General features: G+C 36.0%; 1 protein-coding gene across 1 annotated transcript; it reads left to right on the top strand.

Annotated features, from left to right (window-relative positions):
* On the top strand, nt 1-27,072 carry LOC120518363 (synaptosomal-associated protein 23-like). Its single transcript, XM_039741135.1, has 8 exons — nt 1-132; nt 14,798-14,892; nt 15,810-15,851; nt 16,540-16,588; nt 18,715-18,832; nt 23,329-23,478; nt 23,695-23,839; nt 24,765-27,072. Exons 2-8 carry the CDS (start codon nt 14,836-14,838, stop codon nt 24,828-24,830), a joined length of 627 nt encoding a protein of 208 aa, XP_039597069.1. The 5' UTR covers nt 1-132; nt 14,798-14,835; the 3' UTR covers nt 24,831-27,072.
* The last annotated feature ends 506 nt before the right edge of the window (nt 27,073-27,578 follow it).

The following is a 27,578-nucleotide window of genomic DNA, read 5'->3' on the forward strand; positions in this document are numbered from 1 at the left end:
TGCGCCGTTTGCGCTGGCCTCGCGGGTAGGGCACACCACGCGCCTGCGTACCCTTCGAGTCACTGAAGGAATTCGTGAGCCGAAGTTCGGTGGTGTTGGCTGGAGCGGAAACTGCGGTTGTTCTCGTGAGAGGTAAGGTTGCGGTTTTCGAGATAAACAAAAAGCTAAAAGAGACATGGTAACGCACCGGGGAACCTAAAATTGTGTGAAGGTTTTTACTGAAAACAGCAACTTTCTAAACTTCGCACTTTGTTTTCGTCGATTGGGCGTCGGATAGATATGTCAGAGTCCATCTGATTACTGCAAGACCCTGACAGAGGTGTTTATTTAACATTCAGCTACTTTTTATCTGAAAAGAATGTTCTGGAACCGCTAAAGCAAACCGATTTTTTGCAGAATTTAAACACCAAAGGTTTCTTACCCAAGGCGGAAAGCCGAAGAATAAAACCGAGAAAAGTTAAACAATCAGGAAACGCCGATGAGCATTAAGCGGCTTTGCTTTCTTATGTGCCCAGTTGTTTGCTTTCCATCACGAGTGACACATAAACGAAGATAAAACTAATAAAATTAGTCTTTGTATTATACTTTTGAAGTGTGACGCCACTCGTTTCCAGCTGTTGTTATTCTAACCCCCGGGCCTTTACTTTTAAGTATGAATACATTACTTTTTGCATGGAAGATGGGGCAGTCCCAAGTTAAATACAGTGAAACAGATACCCAACGAGTAGTAGTTACAAAACCAGCAGGGGTGTCGTCATTTCTTTTCTTTCGTTATTGTAAAATAACATCTGACACTTTTTTTTATGTTTTATATATAGATGTGCCTTATCACGTTCTCCGTGGTAATATTGAAGTAGGGAGACCACCTTATTTATAGCAAAACCCTGCAACACGCCACGCTGAAGTCCTCGTCCCTGTCCGGCACATGGTACATCACCGTATCGTTTTCGAAAAGGATTACCACGCATATAAACGGAATTGGAAAGCAAGCTATAAAATTGTGCTATAGTTTGGACTGTATAGAATAAACCCTATAAATAAGAATAAACCGTTACCAGGTTTAATCGCAAGGTACCACCGTGGCTCCTGGTTTTCATTCTACCCAGTTTCACAAATAATGGTTTAGTCTTACTTATAAGCGGTCTATTTGTTTAATCGTTTTGTTTTCTTATTTTGCATTTTGAAATATGTCCTAGTTTATTTACAGTGTATGTACACTAAATCCTTGAATGTGATTTTTTTTTTTGCTCTATCTTAAATTTCTTTTGCCATATTCTTATTACTTTACCTTTTCTTGTGGACTTCATACTCTTTAATTGTATCCAAATACTGACGATTAGTGGTGAGCAGTGAAGTGAGAAGCAACTACTGAAGTACAAAATTCACTTGCAAAGCTACATTTAGTCAAGTATATCGTACATCATTTTTCAGAAGATAGATGGCTGGATAAAGAATCGCACCCTTCACAAGTCTCCCTAATCATTGATTACTCCAAATTTAAAGAAAAGTGAAGATACATGTGTATCATTGCTGTGTGAACATTATATTCTTAAACTCCCCTAACCCAATTTATGGTTGTGAAGGGCAACCTGTCCATGCTAACATAATCAGGAAAAATGTAGGAACCAACCCTGAACAGGACACTAGTCCAACCATCACAGGGCCAACTCACACAAACAGTGATACTTACATGTACCCAGTTTTAGAGTAATAAAGAAGACAGTTCATGTGATTGGTATGTCTTTGAGGATTTGGGGGTCAAAAAGCTGAAGCAACAGAGGGAAAACCCACAAGGACATCAGGGCGATGTGTAAATGTCATAAGAACTTCAACTATGTGCAGGATTTGAACCCAGGATGTTGGATCTGTAAGGCAGGATATTACATTTTTAAAATACATTTTCTCTTAAAAGCCTCATTTGTAGAGTGAGCATTGTGAAAAAGGGCAGATTAGAGATTATTAGCTTCTTAATGTCACACTTTATTGGCAAGACAGGTGTGCTTTTTTTAGTGGTTTGTTTTCTGAAGGCTCAATGAAGATTATTTTAATGTTAATGCATACTTTGGCTGAGTCCTTTTCAAACAACACATGTAAGAAAAATTACACCTTTAGCAAAGAAAGAGTACTTTTTACTTGGCAGATTTAATTAATAAGTTGATTGTAGTCAACTGGGCAGAGTTAATTTTTTATGGCTTGCTGACCGAGTGAATTAGTAATTGCAGTTTTTTGTACAGTAGCCTTGATAATCTAGATAGTATACATATATTTACTTGCTTTCAAGCACATTTAATTGACATTGATTTCAATCTTGTTCAGTGGATCTTAATCATTTGACTCATTAGCTGACACAGTACTTTGAGAGGTTGGTGGCGTTTTTTGATTTTGCAACCAAGTTGTCATTTAAGAGTCAAGCCCCAGCATGCATAGAACCTGCTGATTCTAGAGAGAGATGTTGCAGCAAACACCAACAATTAGTCCAGGCAGGTTTGTGGATTCAATCTATTGAAGGTGTTATTCTGGAAAATCTGTCTATCTGTTGTGACTACTACCGAATGACTGTTTTTGAGCTGTGCTCATTGCCAACAGCAGCAAAGTTTAATGGAAATTCATTTTTCTGCACTGACATTCACTTCTGTGCATGCACATGTACTGTATGATGCATTTTCTTGTACAGAGCTCACTGTATGTAAAATACTTACATTGAAGCAAGATGCAATGTGAATAAAGCACACCATGTAGTTGTAAGCCTGTATGTTGTACGTATGCAATATTTGATTGAGATGGAAGTGCTGGACATACATATCTACTGACCTCGTAAAACTTGTATGAAGTTGTTAAATATGCTTCAAACCCGGTCATTCTAATATGTTTGGTTTTGCAAATTACCAGGTTTCCTTATTATCATAGAGGTGCTTTTTTTTAGTCATAAAGGACTGTTTACCATATTCATAGTACCATTATAGAAAATCCATATTTACTACATTAACTGTCCATTGTCTGAACCAGTTTATTCTGATAAAGAGCTCCTGGCGAGCTTGAAATTATTTTTCCAGCTTTGGCAGGAACCAAACCTGACTAGAGAGGCAGTCAGTTTCATGATACACTGTTAAACACACATACAGTAGAAGGACAGTGTGGAGTCTCAAAGTCTACATTCACACTGCAGGTAAAACTTACTCCATTGTAAAATCCAGTTTTTGTCTGACTGCTTAAATTAATTTTTACAGCTCAAAATTGATACACGTGTACATCACTTTGCTTGAAATGTCTTCTGTTTGCCAAAATAAAAAAAAAATAATGTAAGCCTTCATAGTTTACAACAAATGCATATAGGTCTTGTGTAAATATGAACAGTTTCTCAACTGATCTTTCTTGGGCCTGCATTGTACATGTAGTAAGTTAATGAGATTCCATTATTGCCCTTGCATTTGTCTTGCATTTTAAACATATAAATGGCAAAATATTAAGCAGTAATAAAGCAATTGCCTAATCTTTTTCAATAAGAAACTTTATGGCAGCATGCTAAAAATAAGTGCCAGTCAAGAGCATTTCAGAGACACAAGGATTCAGAGGAAATATTTTTTAATGTATTCCACTGTTAGTCTTTGACAGCTAATGTGGCTATTTCCTAATAAATATCATTTGTACCTGAAGGTTATCCCTTTATTGTATCATATAAAATAATGATGGTAATATTTGAATTTTAAGGACATATTTACAGATGCTCATAATTGGAATAAAGTTAGTTTGTTGGCAAAGGCCGAAAATAGGAAAAGTCAGCAACTCAAGTGAAGTGTCAACTTTTTATTTTTTTACTGTCTGTTCTTGTTATGTATAGTTCGTGCTGTACTTATTAGAAAATAGATGTGTTTAGACTTTCCATTAATTGTTTACATTTTTTTAAACTGCTTAATTTCTGTTTTCTTTTAACTTTATCTAATTAATTGTTTTTTCTTTTATGTTTAATATCACCAGTTTGAAGCTACCTTCTTACTTTACACTGTTCTAAGTTGTTAGCTCCTCAAAATAAGCTGTGTGAGTGTTTAATTTTATTTCCCTGTAAAAGCTGTCTCTTAGTCTATTTTATCATGTTTTCTGTAGTCTTCCAGCTGTCGTAGCAACAAATACTGTATGTACTTTTTGATGTCATTTAGGGCTGCAACTAATGATTATTTTGGTAGTCGACTAATTGTTCAATTTTTTATTTTTGATTAGTCACGATTATTTCATGCCTGACTATTTTGATGCCTGCAACCTGTGGTTGCACATCCTGTTCTGGGCTCCAGTGTATGTCTTACCTCTGTCCACCTGTGAATGTCACCCAGATGTCTCTGCATTAACACAATTAAAATGAATAATAATCAAATTAAAATAACAAGCAGTGAAACATATGAATTTGAAAATAATCAATGTTTTATATTAGTGTGACCATCACAATAAAAAAGAAATACATTAAACAATACAAGCTAAAGTGCACATAGTCTTTTAACAAAAAAAGTGCATTTAACTTAACCAAAAATGGCCACTGGTGTGTCATAAAGTCCAAAAGTTTAAATAAAGCTTCAATACAAATAAAATAAAACAATAATGTACAGTTTATAAAAGATTCAGTTCATATATTTGTGATTGCAGTGCAGGAACGTGAGCATTTCGACATGCTCTGGTGTGAGGCTGGCTGTCTTTTTTGAGACGATGTTCCCAGCTGCTGAGAAGAGACGCTCAGAGGGAGTAGAGGTAGCAGGAATACACAAGAATGATTTTGCAGAGAAAGATGTTTTAATCATCACACTCTGAAGAAAAAAGTGTTGTAGTTTATCACATCATGTACTATATTATACCAAAATAAAAAAAAATAACGGACTAAAATATGTAACAAGCTAATTACTGATATACTCCAAAACACAAGTTACCTAATGTTAGTTAGAGATGGTTTACTATTCATATGAACTCAAATATTATAAGAAAAAAATACTAGGATGGCTCAGCTGCACCTATTCACTCGTTTACTATAGCTTCAAACACGTTAGCAAGCATAATTGAAGTTATATGCACTTAACCCTTAAACCGCCGCAACTGGCTAGAGTCAGTTTCCAGTGCAATTTGGAAGCACACCGAAGCCAAGTATATGCGACGACGTACATTCATTGAACTCCGTAACTGTCTAAAGTTGTTTCTCAATGCAATTTACCAGCACTCTGGAGCCGAGTATATTCAGTGATGTATATTCATTGAATGCTGTAGTCGTTTCTTAGTGCAATTTGCCATCACGGTGAGTATATTCAGTGACATCCATACATTGAACCCTGCAACTGGCTATGTTTGCTTCGCAGAGCAATTTGGCAGCACGCCAGAGCTGATCAGTCACTGCGTATATTCGTTGAGCAGCCAGCTCATGACCACTGCCAGCCCCTGCAGCCGAAACCTTGATATACACATTATACTACAAACATCAATGTTAACACGTGACACTAACTTTACTTGCTAAAACTTACCTTTCAAGAGACGGCGGCGTCACAGCTTCAGGATGTTTGCATTTCAGATGCTCGTGCATCGCGGTGGTGCTGCTGTGAAAAGAAAGCTCCACTTTGCATAATCTTCATTCAGCTTTTTTTTCTTTCTTGGTGAAGTGCTCCCACACTTTAGAAAGTTTCTGTCTAAATTGTTTTCCATCTCCTTCCCCCTCCTCTATCCGACTCGCCATTGCAACCACCTTTATTTTCCTCTACATTCTTCTTCTCCTCAGACGTTGTTCTTCATTGGTAGGACTGTGTGCAGTCTTGACAAACAATAACAAACGATGCTGCCCCCAGACGTTCATGTAGTGCATTGCAGTTACAAAAACCAATGTGGTTCTTTGTGACTGGAGCCTCTATTGAAGGTTCTGTTTATGACGTGTCGACGATTTTTTGTAGTCGACATCGTTGATTATGTTGACTAATCGTTGCAGCCCTACTGTCATTGTGTTAATATATTGCATTGTTAATATATTACATTAATATTACATTGTGTTAATATTCGCTCATTGCATATATTTTAGAAATAGTTTTAAAGTGCTGGTCTTGTTTCTCCTATTAATAAACTCAATCATTTGTTTGAATATCAACATTTTATTTTAGTGTGAAAATATGCTTTTGTGAAAGCAGAATTTATCAGCTGTGTGTTCAAGTCTAACTGTTGTATTTCTTTCTTCCTTGCTGCTATTACATAGTTCATCACATTTCTTTTCACGTAGTATCACTGTTAGAAGGATTTATTTCCACATTGGTGAATGTTGTTTATCTTGAATTGCAACAATGTCATTATGGCATTTTCATTTGTTTCACAGCTTCCTTGTTCTTAGTTATTTTTTTTTTTTAAGAATTTCTGTTTTATAGATTTGATTCCCCTGCAAAAAAATATTTTGCATTGTAGATAAGATAAGCTAAGAAATGCAGAACCCATTGTTAAAGTAATAGCATTTATTTCACTCTGGTTGTTTACATAACAACCCTTGTAGACTGAAGTCAATGAAACTTGTTTCACAGATATCCATCTGTTTTCCTTTAGGGGTTGGAGAGTGTGGTTATAAGAATATGAAACATGCCTGATTAATATTTCTGTCTGTTCAGAAAAACGTGTTACTGTTTAACCCTACATTTTATTTTACACTTATTGTTTCTTCCTTCCAGACGTCCCTTTAGCTACTTTGAGGAATTATTTAGTTATAGATGTCTCCCTCTTGTGCAAGCTTCTGTTAATCCTATTTGTTGCTGGGTTCTCAACAGTGTGGCAGTTTGCCATCTCTTATTGGTCTTTCTCTGACAGTTATACTGTATATTGTTCTTCATCTTAGCTTTGTTATTGTAATATCTCATAGATCAGAAAAAGACCTGCTATAGTATGGGTTATAACCACTGACTAAAACAATTTCTTTATTTAGTCCCTTTAGAATATGCGTGTGTAAAATATTTTAAGTTTATTTCATTTTTATACAAATTTTATTCTCATTTTGTAACTGATAGTCGATGCTGTTTAATCATTTAATTACCATATAAGTATTTTAAAAGGATCAAAAAATAAGAGAAAACAATCTAGTCCCAAAAAGAACATAGCAAGTACAATAATATCTTCAGAAATCCATAAAACCAGCCACTCAACCTTCACCCGACAAGATTGACATGACTACAGAGCCCCATCTGAAGGAATTCTTCATATAAAATAAATAATGGTTACAATAATAATAGTAATGGTTCAACCCAGGCTGAATGTGCATACTATAGAATAAAGTTTTCTTTGTCTTATCGTAACTTTAATTGATTCAAAGATTACACCATGAATGTGATGAAAGCACAGACATATCTGTGAAATTGTAAAAAGATTATTGTATTATTTATGCCTTTGACTGTTTTTTTTTTTTTAATTGCTCCAAGTTACTTGAATAACTGGTAATTCTGAAGCAAATATGTGAAAGTGTTTTATGTGGGTTGACATGAACAGTTAAAATGCTTCTTGTGGTGTTATAAACACAGGCAGCTTCTTTTCCTGAGCTTACCCATACATCCACTATAGCAGCTGGCATTTTCAAAAGGTTGTTGGCTGTATGTCTGTCTGAAAAACTGTGTAATGTGTAAGAGTGCTGTGATTGCCATTTTATAAGTGAAAATTCATCCATGCATTCTACCCACCCATCTATCAATTTCAAATTTTTTTTTATGTAGTTCAGGATCGTGAGGACTTAGTGCTTTAGGTGGAAGGAGCCAGTTCTGGATAGGATAGCATTCCTAGTGATATTTGGATTCAATAGAATTTTGTGATTCAACAAACCTAGTTTAAAGCTGTATTTTGAGTTTTTGGTACAGTGCATCCGGAAAGTATTCACAGCGCATCACTTTTTCCACATTTTGTTATGTTACAGCATAATTCCAAAATGGATTAAGTTAATTTTTTTCCTAAGAATTCTACACACAAAACCCCATAATGACAACATGAAAAAGTACTTGAGGTTTTTGCAAATTTATTAAAAATAAAAAAATTGAGAAAGCTCATTTACATTAGTATTCCCAGCCTTTGCCATGAAGCCCAAAATTGTGCTCAGGTGCATCCTGTTTCCCCTGATCATCCTTGAGATGTTTCTGCAGCTTAATTGGAGTCCACCTGTGGTAAATTCAGTTGTTTGGACATGATTTGGAAAGGCACACACCTGTCTATATAAGGTCCCACAGTTGACAGTTCATTTCAGAGCACAAACCAAGCATGAAGTCAAATGAATTGTCTGTAGACCTCTGAGACAGGATTGTTTCAAGGCACAAATCTGGGGAAGGTTACATAAAAATTTCTGCTGCTTTGAAAGTCCCAATGAGCACAGTGGCCTCCACCCATAAGTGGAAGAAGTTTGAAACCACCAGGACTCTTCCTAGAGCTGGCCAGCCATCTAAACTGAGCAATCGGGGGAGAAGGGCCTTAGTCAGGGAGGTGACCAAGAATCTGATAGTCACTCTGGCAGAGCTCCAGAGATCCTCTGTGGAGAGAGGAGAACCTTCCAGAAGGACAACCATCTCTGCAGCAATCCAATCAGGCCTGTATGGTAGAGTGGCCAGACGGAAGCCACTCCTTAGTAAAAGGCACATGGCAGCTCTCCTGGAGTTTGCCAAAAGGCACCTGAAGGACTCTCGGACCATAAGAAAGAAAATTCTCTGGTCTGATGAGACAGTTATTGAAGTCTTTGGTGTGAATGCCTGGCGTCAAATTTGGAGGAAACCAGGCACCACTTATCACCAGGCCAATACCATTCCTACAGTGAAGCATGGTGGTGGCAGCATCATGCTGTGGGGATGTTTTTCAGTGACAGGAACTGGGAGACTAGTCAGGATAAAGGGAAAGATGACTGCAGCAATGTACAGAGACATCCTGGATGAAAACCTGCTCCAGAGCACTCTTGACCTCAGACTGGGGCGACGGTTCATCTTTCAGCAGGACAACAACCCTAAGCACACAGCCAAGATATCAAAGGAGTGGCTTCAGGACAACTCTGTGAATGTCCTTGAGTGGCCCAGCCAGAGCCCAAACTTGAATCCGATTGAACATCTCTGGAGAGATCTTAAAATGGCTGTGCACCGTCACTTCCCATCCAACCTGACGGAGCTTGAGAGGTGCTGCAAAGAGGAATGGGAGAAACTGGCCAATGATGGGTGTGCCAAGCTTGTGCCATCATATTCTAAAAAACTTGAGGCTGTAATTGCTGCTAAAGGTGCATCAACAAAGTATTAAGCAAAGGCTGTGAATACTTATGAACATGTGATTTCTCAGTTTTTTTATTTTTAATAAATTTGCAAAAACCTCAACTAAACTTTTTTCACGTTGTCATTATGGGCTGTTGTGTGTAGAATTCTGAGGAAAAAATTAATTTAATCCATTTTGGAATAAGGCTGTAACATAACAAAATGTGGAAAAACTGATGCACTGTGAATACTTTCCGGATGCACTGTGTTTGAGGGCTAAAAGAGAAGCTGCTGAAAGATGGTAAGTTGCACCCATTTCTGCAAGACTCTGACCGTGATTCACATTCTAAGAGCCAAAGACTGATACCACATGAAGCTCAGATGGCAGGAGAATGAAGACTGATTTTCATTCTCAAACATCAAACACAAGCTTCTCTCTGCAGCATATTTATTGCATTATGCCATCCATTACAATGTAGAAAAAATGCATTATGTTATACAAGTACCAAAAAAAATATTGCTTCAACATTCTAATATGTAGCACAATAAAAACAAAGCAGTGCTTCTTAGATCCTTATACCTGTATATGGTTTTAAAAAAATCCTGATACTGTGTATATTTTCAGTTTTTAATTTTTCCACTGCTTTAACTACACACTAGGACTCTCTTTATCTTTCTTTTGTTGGGCACAAATGATTTGGAGAATCTTGTGCTGAAGAAACTTTATGTGAAATTGTTTGTCCTATTCAGCTTCACTGGTAACATAAATTGTGACCACATTAGCTGAAATTAGCCAAGATGAGATTGCAGTAAGTATCTTACATGACAGATGTTGCATTATATACGTTGAACTTCTTGATATTGCATTACTTTTCCACCCCTCCAAAAGCCTAAAATTCCATATTTACTTTATAAGTTTTTCCTTTTTTAATTTGTCCGTATTCAGTTGTGATAAAGTTCTTAATGTAGCTAGAATGAGGCTGGATTCTAATAAAATATGGTTGAGGCAAAAGTGAAAGTTTGGATTACAGGCTATACAGCAAAAGAAATCTGGGCAGTTTTGACCTATGGTTGTATCCATATCAGTAATATCTGGTTTGTAACCAAAATGATGGTATTTGTGCCTACAATGAGAATGACAGCCCCTTATCTAGTCCATGGCATTGATGTGGGGTATCCTTACCCTGGATGTTTGGTCAAAATGCACGTTATGTATATGATGGTTATTGGAGAGAGTACTGGGGAGTTTTGGGTGGAACTGGGTTATAAGAACACTAAATGTTTAAAGAGAAACCATAGTTTACACTCTACCATGAAAGACGCAGGTTATGAAATTCTTTGTAGCTGTGTAATATACAACTGAATAAAGAAGAGCTTGTATTTAAGAATGTGACATTCATCAGCCCCATTAGGTTTGATTCAATCATTTTCCTCATGTCATTAGCGTGCCAGTTACACCTGAAGCATATAAGCAGCAATAAAATATACTGTACATCTGTCAAAGGCAGTGTAGCACACATAACAATTGTTGTGTCCACTTTCTCAAAATGTCTCTGCTTTTTGTTCTTTCAGTAATGACTTTTTATTGTCTAATTTTTTCAGTACGCAATTCATCTTGCTCTGACCAGGGTTAGCATGCAGGTGGGGACGACAAAGGAGAAACTTTAAAACCAGTTTACCACATAATGTGCCTGTGTGTCATCTGTTTCATAGCTGGAAGCCTTTTTTTTTTTTTTTGAGACAAAAGTGAGCCGTGCCCTATGGCATCAGAAAAAAAAACAGCTGGCATTCTGATTGGAGAACTGACCTTACAGTAGTTCACCTTTTAGCTGCAGGAACTTATACAGTATCTTTGAATAATTACTGCTGCTTTTATTATCCGCATGGAATCACAGTGAGAATAATTTGCCTTTATTGATACTGTCATATTGAAAAACACATCTGTGAAGTGGTCTAAATTAGTTATCATAATCGTGTATCCCCATTTTTGTTTGTAAAACTACTCAAGCTATGTCAGATTGCACAAGGATCTTAAATTCACAACTGGATTGAGATCTGGATTGTGACTTCGCCTCTCAAGGACTTTTACATTGTTATTTTGGAGCTATTGTTGTTTAGCCTTGACTTTATGGTTGGGACCATTGTTTTGCAGGAAATTATATCTTCTAGGCAATGTGCAGGTTTCTTGAAGAGACAATATCTGGCTGTCCTTCATGATTTCCCTGTGTTTTTCTACATTCATTTGATCCCCTTACCCTCACAAGCCATTCACGGTGGGAGATGGTATGTTTTGATATGTACAACATTTTGGCTTACACCAAACATGGCTTTTAGTCTGGCCAAAAAGCTTGGTTTTTGTTCTCATTAGAACGTATATTTTTCCAGCTGGCTTTAGAGACTCCCGTGAGCTTTCTAACCAAGATGTCATGTGCATTTTTTTGGACTGTGTCTTTCTCTTTCACCCTCCCATACGACTGTGAATGGTGAAGCTCTCAGGCAACAGTTGTTGTCTTCACAGTCTAATGTTAGCCACTATAGCTTAGAATGCCTTCAAAGGTCTCTTGGACTTCGGCCTGCTCTACAGCTGTGCTATAGTTTTAAGTGATAATATTTAAAATGCGTGTCCTTCTCAATACTTTTATATTGATAAATTTAAATTTTTTGGTGCTGCTGCTGAATGTGCTTAATTTACAGTACTTAATAGGACCCTGATCAGTTTGAGGCATCATATATTTGAAATTAACTTTTAGTTTTTTTTTTTGGTAAATGATCTAACAATCCAACATTGCTTCTTGTAGAGTAACACACATTTTATTAGATTACATCTGAAATGAAGTACCACTCAATATAAATGCATTATAGCTGTTTTACCACTTTAAGTAAAAAGTTTACTGTGTTCTGTATAAGTCATATTACTACAATTACAAATGTGTTTTTTGTGGTCAATCTTTTGTTCTATATTTATATACTGGGAGTTCGCCCCCTGCTCGCTTTGCTCTCCAACCCAACCCCCACCGCCGCTACACGCCAGCCACTTCAAGTTTCTGCTGCTCGTGTTGTGAAGAGGGGGGATGAACGCACCCCAGGGAGATGTGGTCACTCCTCTGAAACCCCGTCTTAAACGGTGATACAATGGGGAACAGATTGGTTTTTTTTTTTTTTAATACCTTCTCTTTGCTCGATCAGCTGCTGGCTTACTGCCACGCTGTATTATCTGCTTCTCACATTTTGTGTTAATGTAAGGCCATGTAAGTTTTAAAACCAACACAGGTCCTGTCATGCCTTTATCATCTTTAATATAAAATGTAACTGAAAATCAAAGAAATCAATTTTAAGAGGAAAAGAAATGAAAACTCTTTAATATTTTTTTGACGTTATCTCATATACAGCCTCAGACAGATGTACTTTATTTGTCCCAGAGGGGAAATTATAACTTTACAGAAGCTCAAGAAAAAGGGGAAAAAATAAAAAATTGAGTATTTTATAAATTTTAAAAAAGTAACTTACCTGCTGTTGGATATTACAATGGAGCTTATGGATTCTGGGGTCCCATTATTAATAAAGGCTGTAAAGCTTACCAAACACGTCCATCTTATCAACCCTAAAATGTTGCCTAGTATGGATTTGCATCTTGACCTTACACATACACTGCAAAACAGGTTTTCGTGTTGTTTTAAGAAATAAAAATGCAAAACAATGTTGTGATATTCAGCCAGTTTAACAAGAGACCAGCTAAGATTATTTTCATGCATTTTGACCCCACAACACTTTCTTTATGCATGGTTCTCAGCATTTCAGGACACCGTAATGTTTGAGACCGTTGTGGAGCAGAGGGATAAATCCGAATGTGTCTTTTGCGCCAAGCATTATAGCGAGCACTGTACTTTCAGTGATCATGAACCTGGTACATTAGTGAGATGGGTGCCCCTATCTCTGACTGGATAGTTCTCATTTCTGGTTGTAATGGATGACAGGTAGACTCTATCATCCTCCACATTCAAATGTGCTTTGCACTTTGACTTGATAGCGCTCAGTGCTGAGGAGGAGGACTCACAAAGCAAAACTCAATGTAATTGTCCTGATATTTTCCTTTTTTTTTTTTTTTTGATGAAATTGGCACATTTTCACTTGTTGTCGGAAAGCAGTATTTGGTGGATTTGTGGATGCCGCTACATGTTTGTATGCTGTTTAATGTCTCTTTTGTTTGTTTAATAAAGGGCATTATTTTTTACATTTTAATTGGATATGTTGTGGTTACTGTTTAAAATAAGTGAAATTGAGAATAAAGGAGTAGAGAATAAACAGACCACTGGTACACCAAGTATATTTGATAATTATAAATTCCTTAGAAAAGCTTTCTGGTTATTTTCTGGACCTCCTTGCCGTGCATCACGGACCCCACTTTGTGAAACACTGGCTTTATCTACATGGATACCCATTTCTTTATTTTAATACTGCCTGCTGCTGAATTGATACTGCACATATGTAGTTCATTAAGAGAGTGGATGCCTGTAGTACACAATCAAGGCATCCCTCCATTTTCCTAATCTTCTTTTCCAGGCCCGTGTCTTGGGGCAGCTGATGCCTATCCCACCAAGCATTGGATGCAAGGCAAGAGCAATCTCTGGACATGACTCCAATTCATCACAGAACAAAAGCATAAATATGGGCATAGACACACACACACACACCAACAAACCTCTCTTTCTCTGTCTCTAAGGGCCACTTTAGCAACGACAATTCATATATGCGTAAACAGGCTCTATGACCCGCTCACCATGCATTGAAAAAATTGGTTGTTGTGCTTCAGTCTGCTCTGTCACAGACTCTACCTTTTTTATATTCTTTTTTTGTTCACAATGTCTTTTTTTCTTTCTTGTATACATAGTATAGAGAAAGTATTAGAATCGTGAAAAAAATCTACCTTGAGATTTTGATGAATCCTGATTTTTTAGTGACCTTCCTGAGTCTGAAAATACCATTTTTGAAATTAGGTCTGGCTGTATGTCTGTGTGTAAACACAATAACTCAAATGCTTTGACCTAATTCAATGAGATTTTGTACATCTGGTTTGTATCAAAAATAGGAATCCTATCAACTTTTGGGCCACTTCTGGCAACCAGAAGTGGTACTTTAACTGAATATTTAAGTGAATTTTCAAGTATATAAACTATGGTTATAATTTCATATAGATGATTCAAATTTTGTATATACAGTACATTTATAATGATAAAAAGTAAACAGATATGAAAATTGAGAAAAATTACTCAACAGTAAGTAGTATTTTACTTAAACAACCATCTGACTTTTTTGTATCATGGAAATATTAATGTGTGCACAATATTAAAAACTATTGAGTATGACACAATATCACTAACTGTTTGTTACAATTCAAATGCACAATTAATCGTGTTTCATTCCCTCTTGGTAATTGGACCTGCAAGTCAGTATGTGGTGTTATAACCTGGCAAAAAGGAACTATATTAATAATATAAGCAAACTTTTTGAGTAACATTTTTCCACCTTGGATAAATTGCATGAAAAGTGGTTCACATTTGATAAAATCACATTTTTTTTCTTGGTTTTTATTTTTCCTGCAGATTTTGGCTAAAAGGAGTTAAAACACTGACCTACCATCATGGCAGATATGTCAGCAGAAGACATCACAATGAGAGCCAACCAGGTCACAGATGAAGTATGTCCTTCTTGTTTTATATATATATACTGTGTGTATGTATATAATATATATATATATGTATGTGTGTGTGTGTGTGTGTGTATATATACGTACAGTATATGTGTGTGTACTATGTACTATATATTGTATTATATATAAAAGTCAATAACAGAAATATTTGACACTGTCTGCAATATCAGATAATCATTTCAGTCATAACTTTAACTGCATTTTCAGCTTAGAGTATCTTAGAAACCTTTAAATTTAGGCTCTTGTTTAAGATTAGCCAGAGTACCTGTCTAAGACAGCTAATAGAATAGTTAAAGAATATTTGCTATCACTTCCCCTACATGTGCTTTCAGCACCTTTCGTCTATATTTGCATGAGTGAACATCTCTTTACTAAAGCTCCCACTCACAAGTTTGTTCCCGTAAAGCTTGCTTCTCAGATTCTGTCCTTATTTTGAAGACACGTTTCTCATCTCCAGTCCAGTCCAGTCCAGTTTTGTACCTGCCGTCTTTGAACATAACTCTCTCAACATGCCTCATATGCCTTTACTCCTGCTTGTGTATCTCACACTTGCACTTCCTTTTTTGTTTCCTCACCAAAGCCAAAATGACTAATAAGATTGCTCGGAGAGCCTGGAGCCACAGACATTAGTGTTTTATTATATAGTACATTGTTGTTCAGTGCTAAAGTTTTACTACAAGAGAATAGAGTTGTTTGAGATTCTATCCTGCAAGAGTCAATTGGAAATTGTGGGGGGAAAGTAACATTTTTATGAGAATCGTAGAATAAGTATGATTCCCAAAGTAATTTTTCTGGGAAGCATTAATTCAAGTGTAACTATCAGAAAGTATCAGCAGTGTTACATACAGTACATTCATCTCTATTGAAGTATTTGTACGTAATTTTATTTTTGTTTTTTTTTGCAGTCACTGGAAAGTACCCGAAGAATGCTGCAGATGGCTGAAGAGGTAAACAAGTGTACCTGTTTACTGTCAGAGATGTGAAAGAAAGATAACTTTATCATATAGGCTGATACTTTAGCTGATCATCTTGATTTTTGTGATAGCTGCCTAATGCTATGGCACATGTTGGGCATGGTAGCTAACTGTCTCTTGCTACATCAAGGCCATAACCAGCTGGTACTACTACTTGTTGAATTCTGACTGGTATGCAGGTTCTCCTGCGTAATGACTCTTAGTTCCCATTGAACTGAGCTTGCAAGTTATTTACAAGGAGAAAGAGAATGATACTCATTATCTTTTGATTTTTGTTTAATGTACACCATGGGTACCATAAGGTATCTGTTAGACGTCAGATTTGCTGCTTTTAAGCTTTCTTGTAATCTTTATGAAAATCTTTCAGTTTTACACTTTAGTGGCACCTTCTGTTGAAAATAAGAAATACGAGTAATGTACAGATGTAGTCACAAAGACAAAATAAAGCAAATTACCCATGTTGATGTGTTGGTATTGTTCAATTGTGCATAAATCTGCCTGAATTCTGCATTTCTTTGTAACCTTTCACTAATACATTCAGGCCCACAGTAAAGCTTTTTTCTTTTACATCAGTCAATTTTTTCCTTATTTTACTTAGCTAGCTGTCAGTTTGACATTTAAGGCCTGTTTTATAAGTTTTCATTTGTTTTTTTGTCAACAGAGCAAGGAGACTGGTGTGAGAACACTAGGCATGCTGGATGAACAGGGAGGTAAGTTGATTCACTATTTAGGGTTTATTCCTGAAGGGTAGGGATAGAAAGATGATTTAATAGTGAACTTAAAATGATTAAAGATGGAAGCAATCCCAGTAGAGAGCTAAGCATTTTGGGAAGGTGTATGTATATGTCGGTCTGCTTTGCTTTCCATTTTGGGTGTTACCTTTGTTAAACTTAATAAGAGATATCTACTGTATCTTCTTTTTCAGTTAAAAGCAGACTTGGTTCTTTGCAGTTGTTTGTCATTTTTAGATTTTTTCTTTGAGAGAAGAAAAAGTGAATCAGATATTATAAGTAGACAGACTCATTTAAAGGCATCAGGAGCCAAATGGTTTGCATGAAAAGTAGTAGCTCTATAATTTGTGTGTGAGAAGTAGTGGGTTTATGCATAAGGACATGAACAAATGCTTTAAAGACATAATTGTAAGTGATGGGTTTACTGTAAAATTTGTTTTATATGCTATGTAGTGAGAAGTCAAGGAAAATGAAACCTTTTATTGGCTAACTGAACAGATTACAATATGCAAGCTTTTGCAGCAACTCAGGCCCCTTCTTCAGGCAAGATGCTATGAAACTTTGTAGCCTAAACATTGAAAAGAGCTTCTATTTTCACAAAAATTAAAAGCACCTGTCATTGCTTAAAAAATTTAATTTGTTTAATAACTACTTGAAGACATGGAAAGCAATTGTAGAGTATCCATTATTTCTGCAGAAACATTTGGCAGCCCAGTGTAGGAATAACTTTGTCATATAACAGTTAGTTACCTGTTGACTTTTAATGAAGATCATGCCAGTTAATTGGTGATGGGTACTTCTAGAGATTGTAATAGCGGATATCTCTGAAAAATAAGAAGTATAATTTAAAGAATGTCGAGCTATATGGACATAATTATTAATTGGTGACCATGGTCATGCTAAATTTGACTTTCAGAAGTTTTTTACACTTGCGTAACTAAATTCTTTGAAAATAATCTAATAGAGAAACTTTCATACTGTGATATAAATCAAAAGAGTAGAATAAGTTGACATATATTAAGCCTGACACATTGTAATTTATTTTAAGCAGGAAAATTTGAAATTCACATAATGAAGTAGAATACCATATCAAAATAATAGTGAAACCCTGGTTATCTGAGGTAATGTGTACTGTTGCTAAGTCAAATAGCTGAATACAATTTTATTTGGTATAGTATCGCTTTTAAGCCTTTTTTTTCTAATTAGCGAATTTAATTATCTTCGCTTCTTTGTTGCAATGTCCCACAGTCTCCTCAGCATCAAAATATTGGCATGTGTAGTGTCTTCCTGCTGTTCAATATACAAAAGTGTGTCTGACAAAATCTTGTGTTACTTGAGAAGAACAGTAGAGCATGTGTCCAACAGTCAACGCTGGTGACTCACTGACAATAGCTGTTAACAAATGATGCATTGCAATAATAACAATTTAATGTAATTTTACATTAACCTAAGCTATAATGAGTGTGTAACCATAATTCTTAGTATGAATACTACACTTTTTCTATGTCTTTCAGAGTTATCCCTCATGTTGCTGTTTTTATTTTGACTACTACACAGAAGAATTTATTTTTACATTGACAATGTTAGTGTGCTCTAGATTAATGCATAGTAATTGATTCTCATATAAAACTGTATATTCTAGGAACATGGCTGCATTTTCATAGCTGTGAATTTGAAAATAGTTTTAATTTATTAATATATTGTCAATTGTGGTCCAGTATTAAGCCTCCTGTGAAATGGTTAATCTTCTGCTATTTTGTTCTACTGGTTACACCACAGTATATTATAGTATAGATTCTTAAGCCTCTGACAGTTGTGATAACACATACATTTTGCATTATTTATATTTTTTTAGTTAAGAATTGTGTAATGTGAAATTACTCTTTTTATCTAATTAGAGATGTCTTTTTTTTAATATTGTCAAGAATCTGAAAGTTTTTGCATGCAAGTCACACATTTTCAGGTGTTTTCTTTGCTGCAAATTGCTTATAATCTTAGGGATTTCTATAAGTTTTCATTTTTTAACATTTAATTATTACTATTGACAGGTTTGTACATTTATTCAGAACAGTCCATTATGTACATTTATGTTTTTTCTCTGTTAGAGCAATTGAATCGTATTGAAGAAGGTCTGGATCATATCAATGAGGACATGAAAGATGCTGAGAAGAATCTGACTAACTTGACTAAATGTTGTGGTTTGTGCATTTGTCCATGTGACAGGTATACCATAGAATTCATTTCATTTGAAGCCTCACATTTACTGCAGTCTAAGTGATTATTGTATTAAGTCAGCCCAATCCATGGTTAAAATTCTGATTAAAGTCAATAATAAAATACAGTGTGAATGAAGCATGTCAAATAATGATGCTCAACACACCTTTAAATAGTTGCATTTTCAAACTTTGGGCCATGCAAGGAAAATAATTTTAAGATTAATTGCAGACTCTGGAGATATACAGTGGTGTGAAAAACTATTTGCCCCCTTCCTGATTTCTTATTCTTTTGCATGTTTGTCACACAGAATGTTTCTGATCATCAAACACATTTAACCATTAGTCAAATATAACACAAGTAAACACAAAATGCAGTTTTTAAATGATGGTTTTTATTATTTAGGGAGAAAAAAAAATCCAAACCCACATGGCCCTGTGTGAAAAAGTAATTGCTCCCTGAACCTAATAACTGGTTGGGCCACCCTTAGCAGCAATAACTGTAATCAAGCGTTTGCGATAACTTGCAATGAGTCTTTTACAGCGCTCTGGAGGAATTTGGGCCCACTCATCTTTGCAGAATTGTTGTAATTCAGCTTTATTTGAGGGTTTTCTAGCATGAACCGCCTTTTTAAGGTCATGCCATAGCATCTCAATTGGATTCAGGTCAGGACTTTGACTAGGCCACTCCAAAGTCGTCTTTTTGTTTTTCTTCAGTCATTCAGAGGTGGATTTGCTGGTGTGTTTTGGGTCATTGTCCTGTTGCAGCACCCAAGATCGCTTCAGCTTGAGTTGACGAACAGATGGCCGGACATTCTCCTTCAGGATTTTTTGGTAGACAGTAGAATTGATGGTTCCATTTATCACAGCAAGCTTTCCAGGACCTGAAGCAGCAAAACAACCCCAGACCATCACACTACCACCACCATATTTTACTGTTGGTATGATGTTCTTTTTCTGAAATGCTGTGTTCCTTTTACGCCAGATGTAATGGGACATTTGCCTTCCAAAAAGTTCAACTTTTGTCTCATCAGTCCACAAGGTATTTTCCCAAAAGTCTTGGCAATCATTGAGATGTTTCTTAGCAAAATTGTGACGAGCCCTAATGTTCTTTTTGCTTAACAGTGGTTTGCGTCTTGGAAATCTGCCATGCAGGCCGTTTTTGCCCAGTCTCTTTCTTATGGTGGAGTCATGAACACTGACCTTAATTGAGGCAAGTGAGGCCTGCAGTTCTTTAGACGTTGTCCTGGGGTCTTTTGTGACCTCTCGGATGAGTTGTCTCTGCGCTCTTGGGGTAATTTTGGTTGCCGGCCACTCCTGGGAAGGTTCACCACTGTTCCATGTTTTGCCATTTGTGGATAATGGCTCTCACTGTGGTTCGCTGGAGTCCCAAAGCTTTAGAAATGGCTTTATAACCTTTACCAGACTGATAGATCTCAATTACTTCTGTTCTCATTTGTTCCTGAATTTCTTTGGACCTTGGCATGATGTCTAGCTTTTGAGATGCTTTTGGTCTACTTCTCTGTGTCAGGCAGCTCCTATTTAAGTGATTTCTTGATTGAAACAGGTGTGGCAGTAATCAGGCCTGAGGGTGGCTACGGAAATTGAACTCAGGTGTGATACACCACAGTTAGGTTATTTTTAACAAGGGGGCAATTACTTTTTCACACAGGGCCATGTAAGTTTGGATTTTTTTTCTCCCTAAATAAAAACAATCATTTAAAAACTGCATTTTGTGTTTACTTGTGTTATATTTGACTAATGGTTAAATGCGTTTGATGATCAGAAACATTTTGTGTGACAAACATGCAAAAGAATAAGAAATCAGGAAGGGGGCAAATAGTTTTTCACACCACTGTACATATATTTAACATGCATAACAGTAAATATTTTTTTGAAAGCTTTTTTATGAACAGTATGATTTAGGCTTGTTAGTGTTTGAATGAATTATTTTTGAAGTAACAGGAAACATAAAGGAGAATCTTTAATAGGAGAAGATCGTAAAGCAGCTTTCTGGTTAAGAGCAAAGCGTGTTTTGTACTTGGTATATTTAGTCAGACAACAGTAGAGAGCATCGCTTTTTTTGTGTTTAAAGTTATGGAAAGGACCATTTAAATGGAACTAGTCTCAGCACAGTAAAGTGTTTATGCAATCAGTGTTATGGTTGATACTGTTGCCTTCATTTTTCCTTCCTTTTCTTTCTGTTTCTGCTGCTGCTTTATTGGATAGTTGACTTCTTGCTTGCTTCTGTGGATTTCCTTCACGCTTAAACATAGGATCTGTTGCCAACTCTTTAAACCAGGTCTGCTGATCTTATGGATGACTAGGTGATGGTAAATAACTACATAATTATGGGCTCTTTTTCATTCATGGCTGTAATTTGTATTCCTGTTTGCATATACCAATGATGATAAAAAAATTAGCAGGCTTTTCTTTAAAACACAATGAACCTTTTCCTTAATTATATGAAGGAGGTGCCATGAAAGAGATGGCATTTATGGAATATAGTAATGATTTTTTAAGGAGCTGTTGCTTACTACTTGTTTAGCTTTTCTTGATATTGTCACATAAAGTCAATAAAAAGCAAAAACTGATCTGTTTCCATACCTAATAACAAAGGTTAAATGCATTGTCTTGTAAAAATGTTTGTTCACATGTGCAATTCTATAATGTTACATAAAAAAAAAAAAAATACACTGAAAATTAGCTTTTTTGATAAGGAAATTTCAAACTTCCTGAACCCTAAAATGTGCCTCTTTTCATGTTAGGAAGGCACCTTAGTAACAGGGATTAGGGGAGAAATCTGTTTACACAAGTATTCCTGTCATGTTGAGGTGAAACTATTTATTAAAAAAAAAACAAAAAAAAAAACACATAACGAAGCCATCCAATTTACCCTCTTCAGTAAATCATTAAAATAACTGGCACAGTTTCTAAATAAACACCCTAAATGTAAGGGATCAGTGTTCAAATTGGATCTGAAGGACAACTGTGAAAATGAAGACCAAAAAGCTTTCACAAATAAAATAACACAAACACAATTTTAAGAAACTAGTACAAAACAATTTTCATGTGCTTGGTTCTCGCAGTTATCAGCAAGTGGAACCCTACATCAAACCTTCCTAAATGCTACCTAGAAAAGGTTGTCCAGCAAAATTCTGTCAATGAAGAGACTTTTGAGAGAGGCCTAAAATGGACTAGCTGATGCTGCAGAGTCCATCATATCAAGAGCTCTGCTAAGCATAACCTCCCTTCAGTTTTACTTCACACATCTGGCTATGTAACCTAAAATCCATTTACTTTTATATATATATATGTGGGGGAAATAAGTATTTGATCTCCTGCTGTATTTGTAAGTTCACTTACAAAGAAATGAGCAGTCTCTATTTTTTATGGTAGTTTCATTTTAATGGAGAGAGACAGAATATCAACCAAAAATCCAGAAAAAAACACATTACATAAAAGTTATAAATTGATTTGCATATCATTAACAGAAATAAGTATTTGATCCCCTACAACTCAGCCAGAAATCTGGCTCCCACAGATTGCAATCAGTCAATCGGTCTTAGGTTTGCCAGTTAACATCTGGGCCTGTATATGTGCCTTCTTGAGCAGGGGGGACCTTGCGGGCACTGCAAGATGTCAGTCCATTACGGCGTAGTGAGTTACCAGTGGTGTTCTTGGTGACTGTGGTCCCAACTGCCTCTAGATCATTAACAAGCTCCTCCTGTGTAGTTTTGGGCTGATCTCTCACCTTTCTCATGAGGCAAAGTCTTGCATGCAGATCCAGACCAAGGACAATTGATTATCATTTTATATTGCTTCCTTTTCCAATAATTGCACCAACAGTTGTCACCTTCCCACCAAGCTTCTTGCTGTGATAGTCTTTCAGCCTATTTCAGTCTTGTGGAAGTCTGTAATCTTGTCCCTGATGTCCTTTGACAGCTCTTTCGTCTTGCCCATGGTGGCGGAGAGGTTGAAATGGAAGAAATTGATTCTGCAAACAGGTGTGCTTTATACATATTAAGAGTTGAGATAAGGAGTACAGGTATCTGTAATTGATTGACTGATTGATTGATTGTCCGCAGCCAGTCTGTGGGAGGCAGAATTCTGGCTAGGTTGTATGGGATCAAATACTTATTTCAATGATATGCAAATCAATTTATAACTTTTATGTAATGTGTTTTTTTTCTGGATTTTTGGTTGATATTGTGTCTTTCTCCATTAAAATGAAACTTCCATAATAAGTACAGGCAGTTCATTTCTTTGCAAGTGAGCAAATGTACAAATTCAGCATGGGATCAAATACGTATTTCCCCCATTGTGTGTGTATGTATGGTATGTATGTGTTAACAACAGAAATTTAGCTATGGGACATCACTTTTAGTGTCGCCTAAATCTGGAAAGAAGTTAGAACTCTTATTCTTTGCGTCCTTTTTTTTAAGGTAGGTTTGTACCCATCTACACATTGCACCTTGAATTTAAAGCATTTTTTCCTTTTGACAGAGTTAAAAGCTTTGAGACATCAGATCAATACAAGAAAACCTATGGTGCCAACACAGACAGTTCCGATAAGGTGATATCCAGTCAGCCTTATAGTAAGCAAAATGGGCAGCAGCAGTCCACTGGAACAGCACAGGGTCCATACATCAAAAGGTAATGTTAAAGAATCATTTTGCTTTCTTGCATTGGAAAGTGTATGAATATGAATATATTCGTCCCATTCTGAAAACATGCAGGTTAGTTTGAGCAGCTGTATAAATTTCTTTAAAATCTATTTCTTTTATTCTCTTTATAGTTTGCATATCAATACTACAACTAGATAACCAAAAAAAAGTGTAATTTTTTTACAATTTCACATCCTTCTTGCAGGATTACAAATGATGCCCGGGAGGATGAGATGGAGGACAACTTGGACCAAGTGGGAAATCTCATTGGCAATTTAAAGAATATGGCAGTGGACATGGGCAATGAAATTGACAAGCAGAATAATCAGATTGATCGCATCACAGAGAAGGTGGGACTTTTGCTATGGTTAGCTACCAAACTGCATTTTGAAAAAAGAAACTACACTTTTTATTTGTGTATGATCCATTTCATAATTGTATACTGTTTCATAGTTTTTTTTATGAAACTATGCTAGTAAAGGTTTATTTTGTCACATACAACCAGGATCAGAACCAGCAAAGTATAGCATTGCAACCGAAAGTTGAATTGATTCTGTGGGGTTTTCTTTATTCTTTTTACAGAACCAATAAATAGTATGCAATCTATATTTTTTGTGTACATGCTAATGGAATATATTGGCAGGAATGTATAAATTTCACATCGGCACATGTAGTTCACAAAGCCACATAAACTAGTTTCATCATATGCCGCCAATGTTCTTGCTGCCTCTGCCACCTTGGACCTTGTTTTTATAGATTCTTTTGCTTCTGAGTTGGATACATTGGCTTAAAACCTAAAGAATGCTAAAATTAATTGGAAGGTTTCATTTGACAGAAATACTGGGTGTAGAATACAGGTTCTTTTATTTTTCAAATATATCCATAAATATATATTTATCCATAACCATTTCTGAAACTGTCTTCAGCTTTAAGGTAAACAAAATGAAATATAGATTTGGATTTGTTTTTCTTCTTTTAGTATTAGTGTTCTTTCATTAGAAAAATTGTAAGCTTGTGGCTGTAGATTGTCTCTCTCTCTTCTTTTTTTCCTCCCCCAATAAAGCCTGTCATTCCCACTAATTGCACTTGGTTTATACTCTAAGTGACAATTTGCAGAGCACGTTATCTATTGGTGAATTAATTTTTTTGCTGAAAATGTCATATAGAGTGACTTGAACAAAATCTAAAATATTGAATTAAAACAGTGCTGCTTGCAGTTTTGATGTTTTCTGAATAGTTGAATTAACTCATTCCTTTTTCGTCCCCACCCTTTAGGCGGATGTCAATAGGTCGCGCATTGATGATGCCAACCAGAGGGCCAACAAACTCATTAAAAGCTAATTGGCAAGAAGCTTCTTCTGGCTGACTACATGAATGTACAGGCAGCACCAGCATTCAATTTCATGCCATATTTTTTCCCTTTAAATTACATTGTGTATCAGTTTTCTTCTACTTCAAGGTTTACTCCGTTTACATCTTTGGAAATACAGGCCTTCCAATATGTTGGACACATGAAAAACAGTAAATGAGATTAATAAATACAGCACAGGTAACTTCACATGGTACAGAAAAACTCAACTGCAACAGGAGCAGAAAATGATGGTTTTACGCAAGCCAGAAATGTCAAAGCTAGGCTGAGGGTATACTAAATGTACCATACATGTCCAGCAACAGTCTTCTGGTCATTGTCATTTAGTTTAGTACCATGTAAATTTGTTATGTGAGGTATCAATAATATGGATTCAAATGTCAAAGCAGTGCTTGATGAGATAAGTGTTTAAGCATTAGCAAACATTCTAAATTTTTTATTAAGGTTGCTAAAATTTTGGGTTCAGAGATGAATATGTTCTTTTTTTAATGAGTGTCCATACATCTAATTGAAGGTTTAGAGTGTAAACCATATACCCAATGCTGCAGGTAAAATTTTAATGCTTTTCTCAAAACTGTGAAAACGTTTTCTTTCTTTGCAGTGACTTGGTCAAATAAATGGGGAGCCTTCCTTTCTAAAAAAAAATTATATGAAACCATCTAGGCAGAGCACACTATAAGTGGGGTTACCTAAATAATTGATCACAAAAAATAAGTGTTCCAGCATTCCTGTAATCCTGGAGGGCATTGCAGGGTCCAGTATAGTGTGCATTCATGTAGTTGTTTTGCACAGTAGTAATATTAGTATTAATAGTAATCAGAAAATAATTCCTTGTTTTAGGAACTTCATGGCAGAAATGCTGGGCAATATGACTGGTTTACATGAAGTCACAGAGATTGTCAACATTATATTTTAACTTGCAAGGCAAATTCCAAAGAGAAACCATAAGTTAATGTAGAGTTTAGTAACTGAGTAACATAAGATTTTAGTAAAATTATTACTATTATAATGATCTCTGTGTCTCAGTAATGAATTGTAATGTTTTCAGTAGCTCCACTCACTTTTTTGTATATGAATGAAAATGTTATGTTTATTGGCTAAGTAAGGTTTAATGTTGCCTTGAGTTTTAATGCATTATATCTGATGCATGCAATCGGATCAGTGTGTGTTAGGATGTCCTCTGAACTTGCAAGCTGTTGGAGATGGCTACTTGCCTGGATGTTTTTTGTTTCTTTTCTAAAAGGAAAGGAGTAAAGGGTGAAAACAACAAATGATTTACAAACTTAATTTTACTATGGCCAAAATGGAGAAAATGTGTGAAGGAAGCATTTCTTGCTCTCTTTAATGTCAGGTCATCATTGTATTGATTTTACAATTAAATGTAAATTACAGGTTAGCTTCTATGTTCTTGTTTTGTACCCGACTTCCATAATGTATGAAGGGGATAGAACCTTTAGTATTTATTCATCTGATGTTGACTGATAATTTATGGTGTATTTTGACTTTCTTGGTGAAATTCCATATTCTTGGCAGGTATCCCTGGTATTTGCTTTGAGAGTGGAGTGGGGACTGCCACAATTACTGTAACTTCAAAACAACATTGTGGACTCAGGGGGAATTTTACAACGATAGTCTCTTTATTGTTGTTTTCCTTCACCTACTTTAGCACAGCTTTAATTCTGAAGTCACCAAAACATAATGACAGTGGGCACACTGGGCTTTAGTGGTGTTATCGCTGGATTTCAGGAGTCATGAGCTTCTGGGGCTTCTTGCCTTTTGGTGCAATGTCACCCTTGTTACAAGTCAGGGATTAAATAATAAGGCGACTGTACTGTTCGCACAACTTGATGCTGGTTCATACCCCTTTAACTACAGGAAAAAAAGCATCTGGGATACTTTTGCACAACACTTTGTTCATTATTTTATTCTTTCTTTTGCCTATGTATTAGCCATCTTGTTTAATGTCTGGCTTTGATACAAGCACTTTCACAAAGTTAAGTTTTATGTGCATTTATTAATTGGTTTTGCATGCACTCCTATGTCCATACATTGGAACTGCTTAACTCTTGGCTTCACATTCTGTAGCTGTAGTAATACTTTGTCTGTCACATCAAGTGCCTTTTTTCTCCTCTAAATGTTCAAATTGAGCCTCTTTTTCAGCCTTTTTATTATATGCAGGGTTGTGTACATTTTAATAAATTTCAATATCTTTGTCCTGGTGGTCTTGCTGTCTGATTATAAGGTTTTATTATTCATTTTGGAAGAAACCTCATTTACTGTAAATATATTCTGACATTAAATGGAGTTTTTTTATTAAGATAATATTTTTATTCCACTTAAAGTTGTCTGTTACAGGTTAATGATTACCAGTCCTTATTCCTTGTTTTGTTATGACCATGTTCTAGGGTGACCCGAGCCTCTCTTTCATAATCAGACTCTTTACTTAAGTAAACCTGAACAGAATGCCCCAAACAGAGTCCTCAAATGTTTTCACTTCATTTATATCTATAGCTTTGGGCAATACAATACAATACAGTTTATTTTTGTATAGCCCAAAATCACACAAGCAGTGCCGCAATGGGCTTTAACAGGCCCTGCCTCTTGATAGCCCCCCAGCCTTGACTCTTTAAGAAGACAAGGAAAAAATTGAAGAAACCTTGGGAAAGGCAGTTCAAAAAGAGACCCCTTTCCAGGTGGGTTGGGCATGCAGTGGGTGTCAA

Source organism: Polypterus senegalus, chromosome 18 (genome assembly GCF_016835505.1).
Source record: "Polypterus senegalus isolate Bchr_013 chromosome 18, ASM1683550v1, whole genome shotgun sequence".
In the NCBI taxonomy this organism is placed as follows: Eukaryota; Metazoa; Chordata; class Cladistia; order Polypteriformes; family Polypteridae; genus Polypterus; species Polypterus senegalus.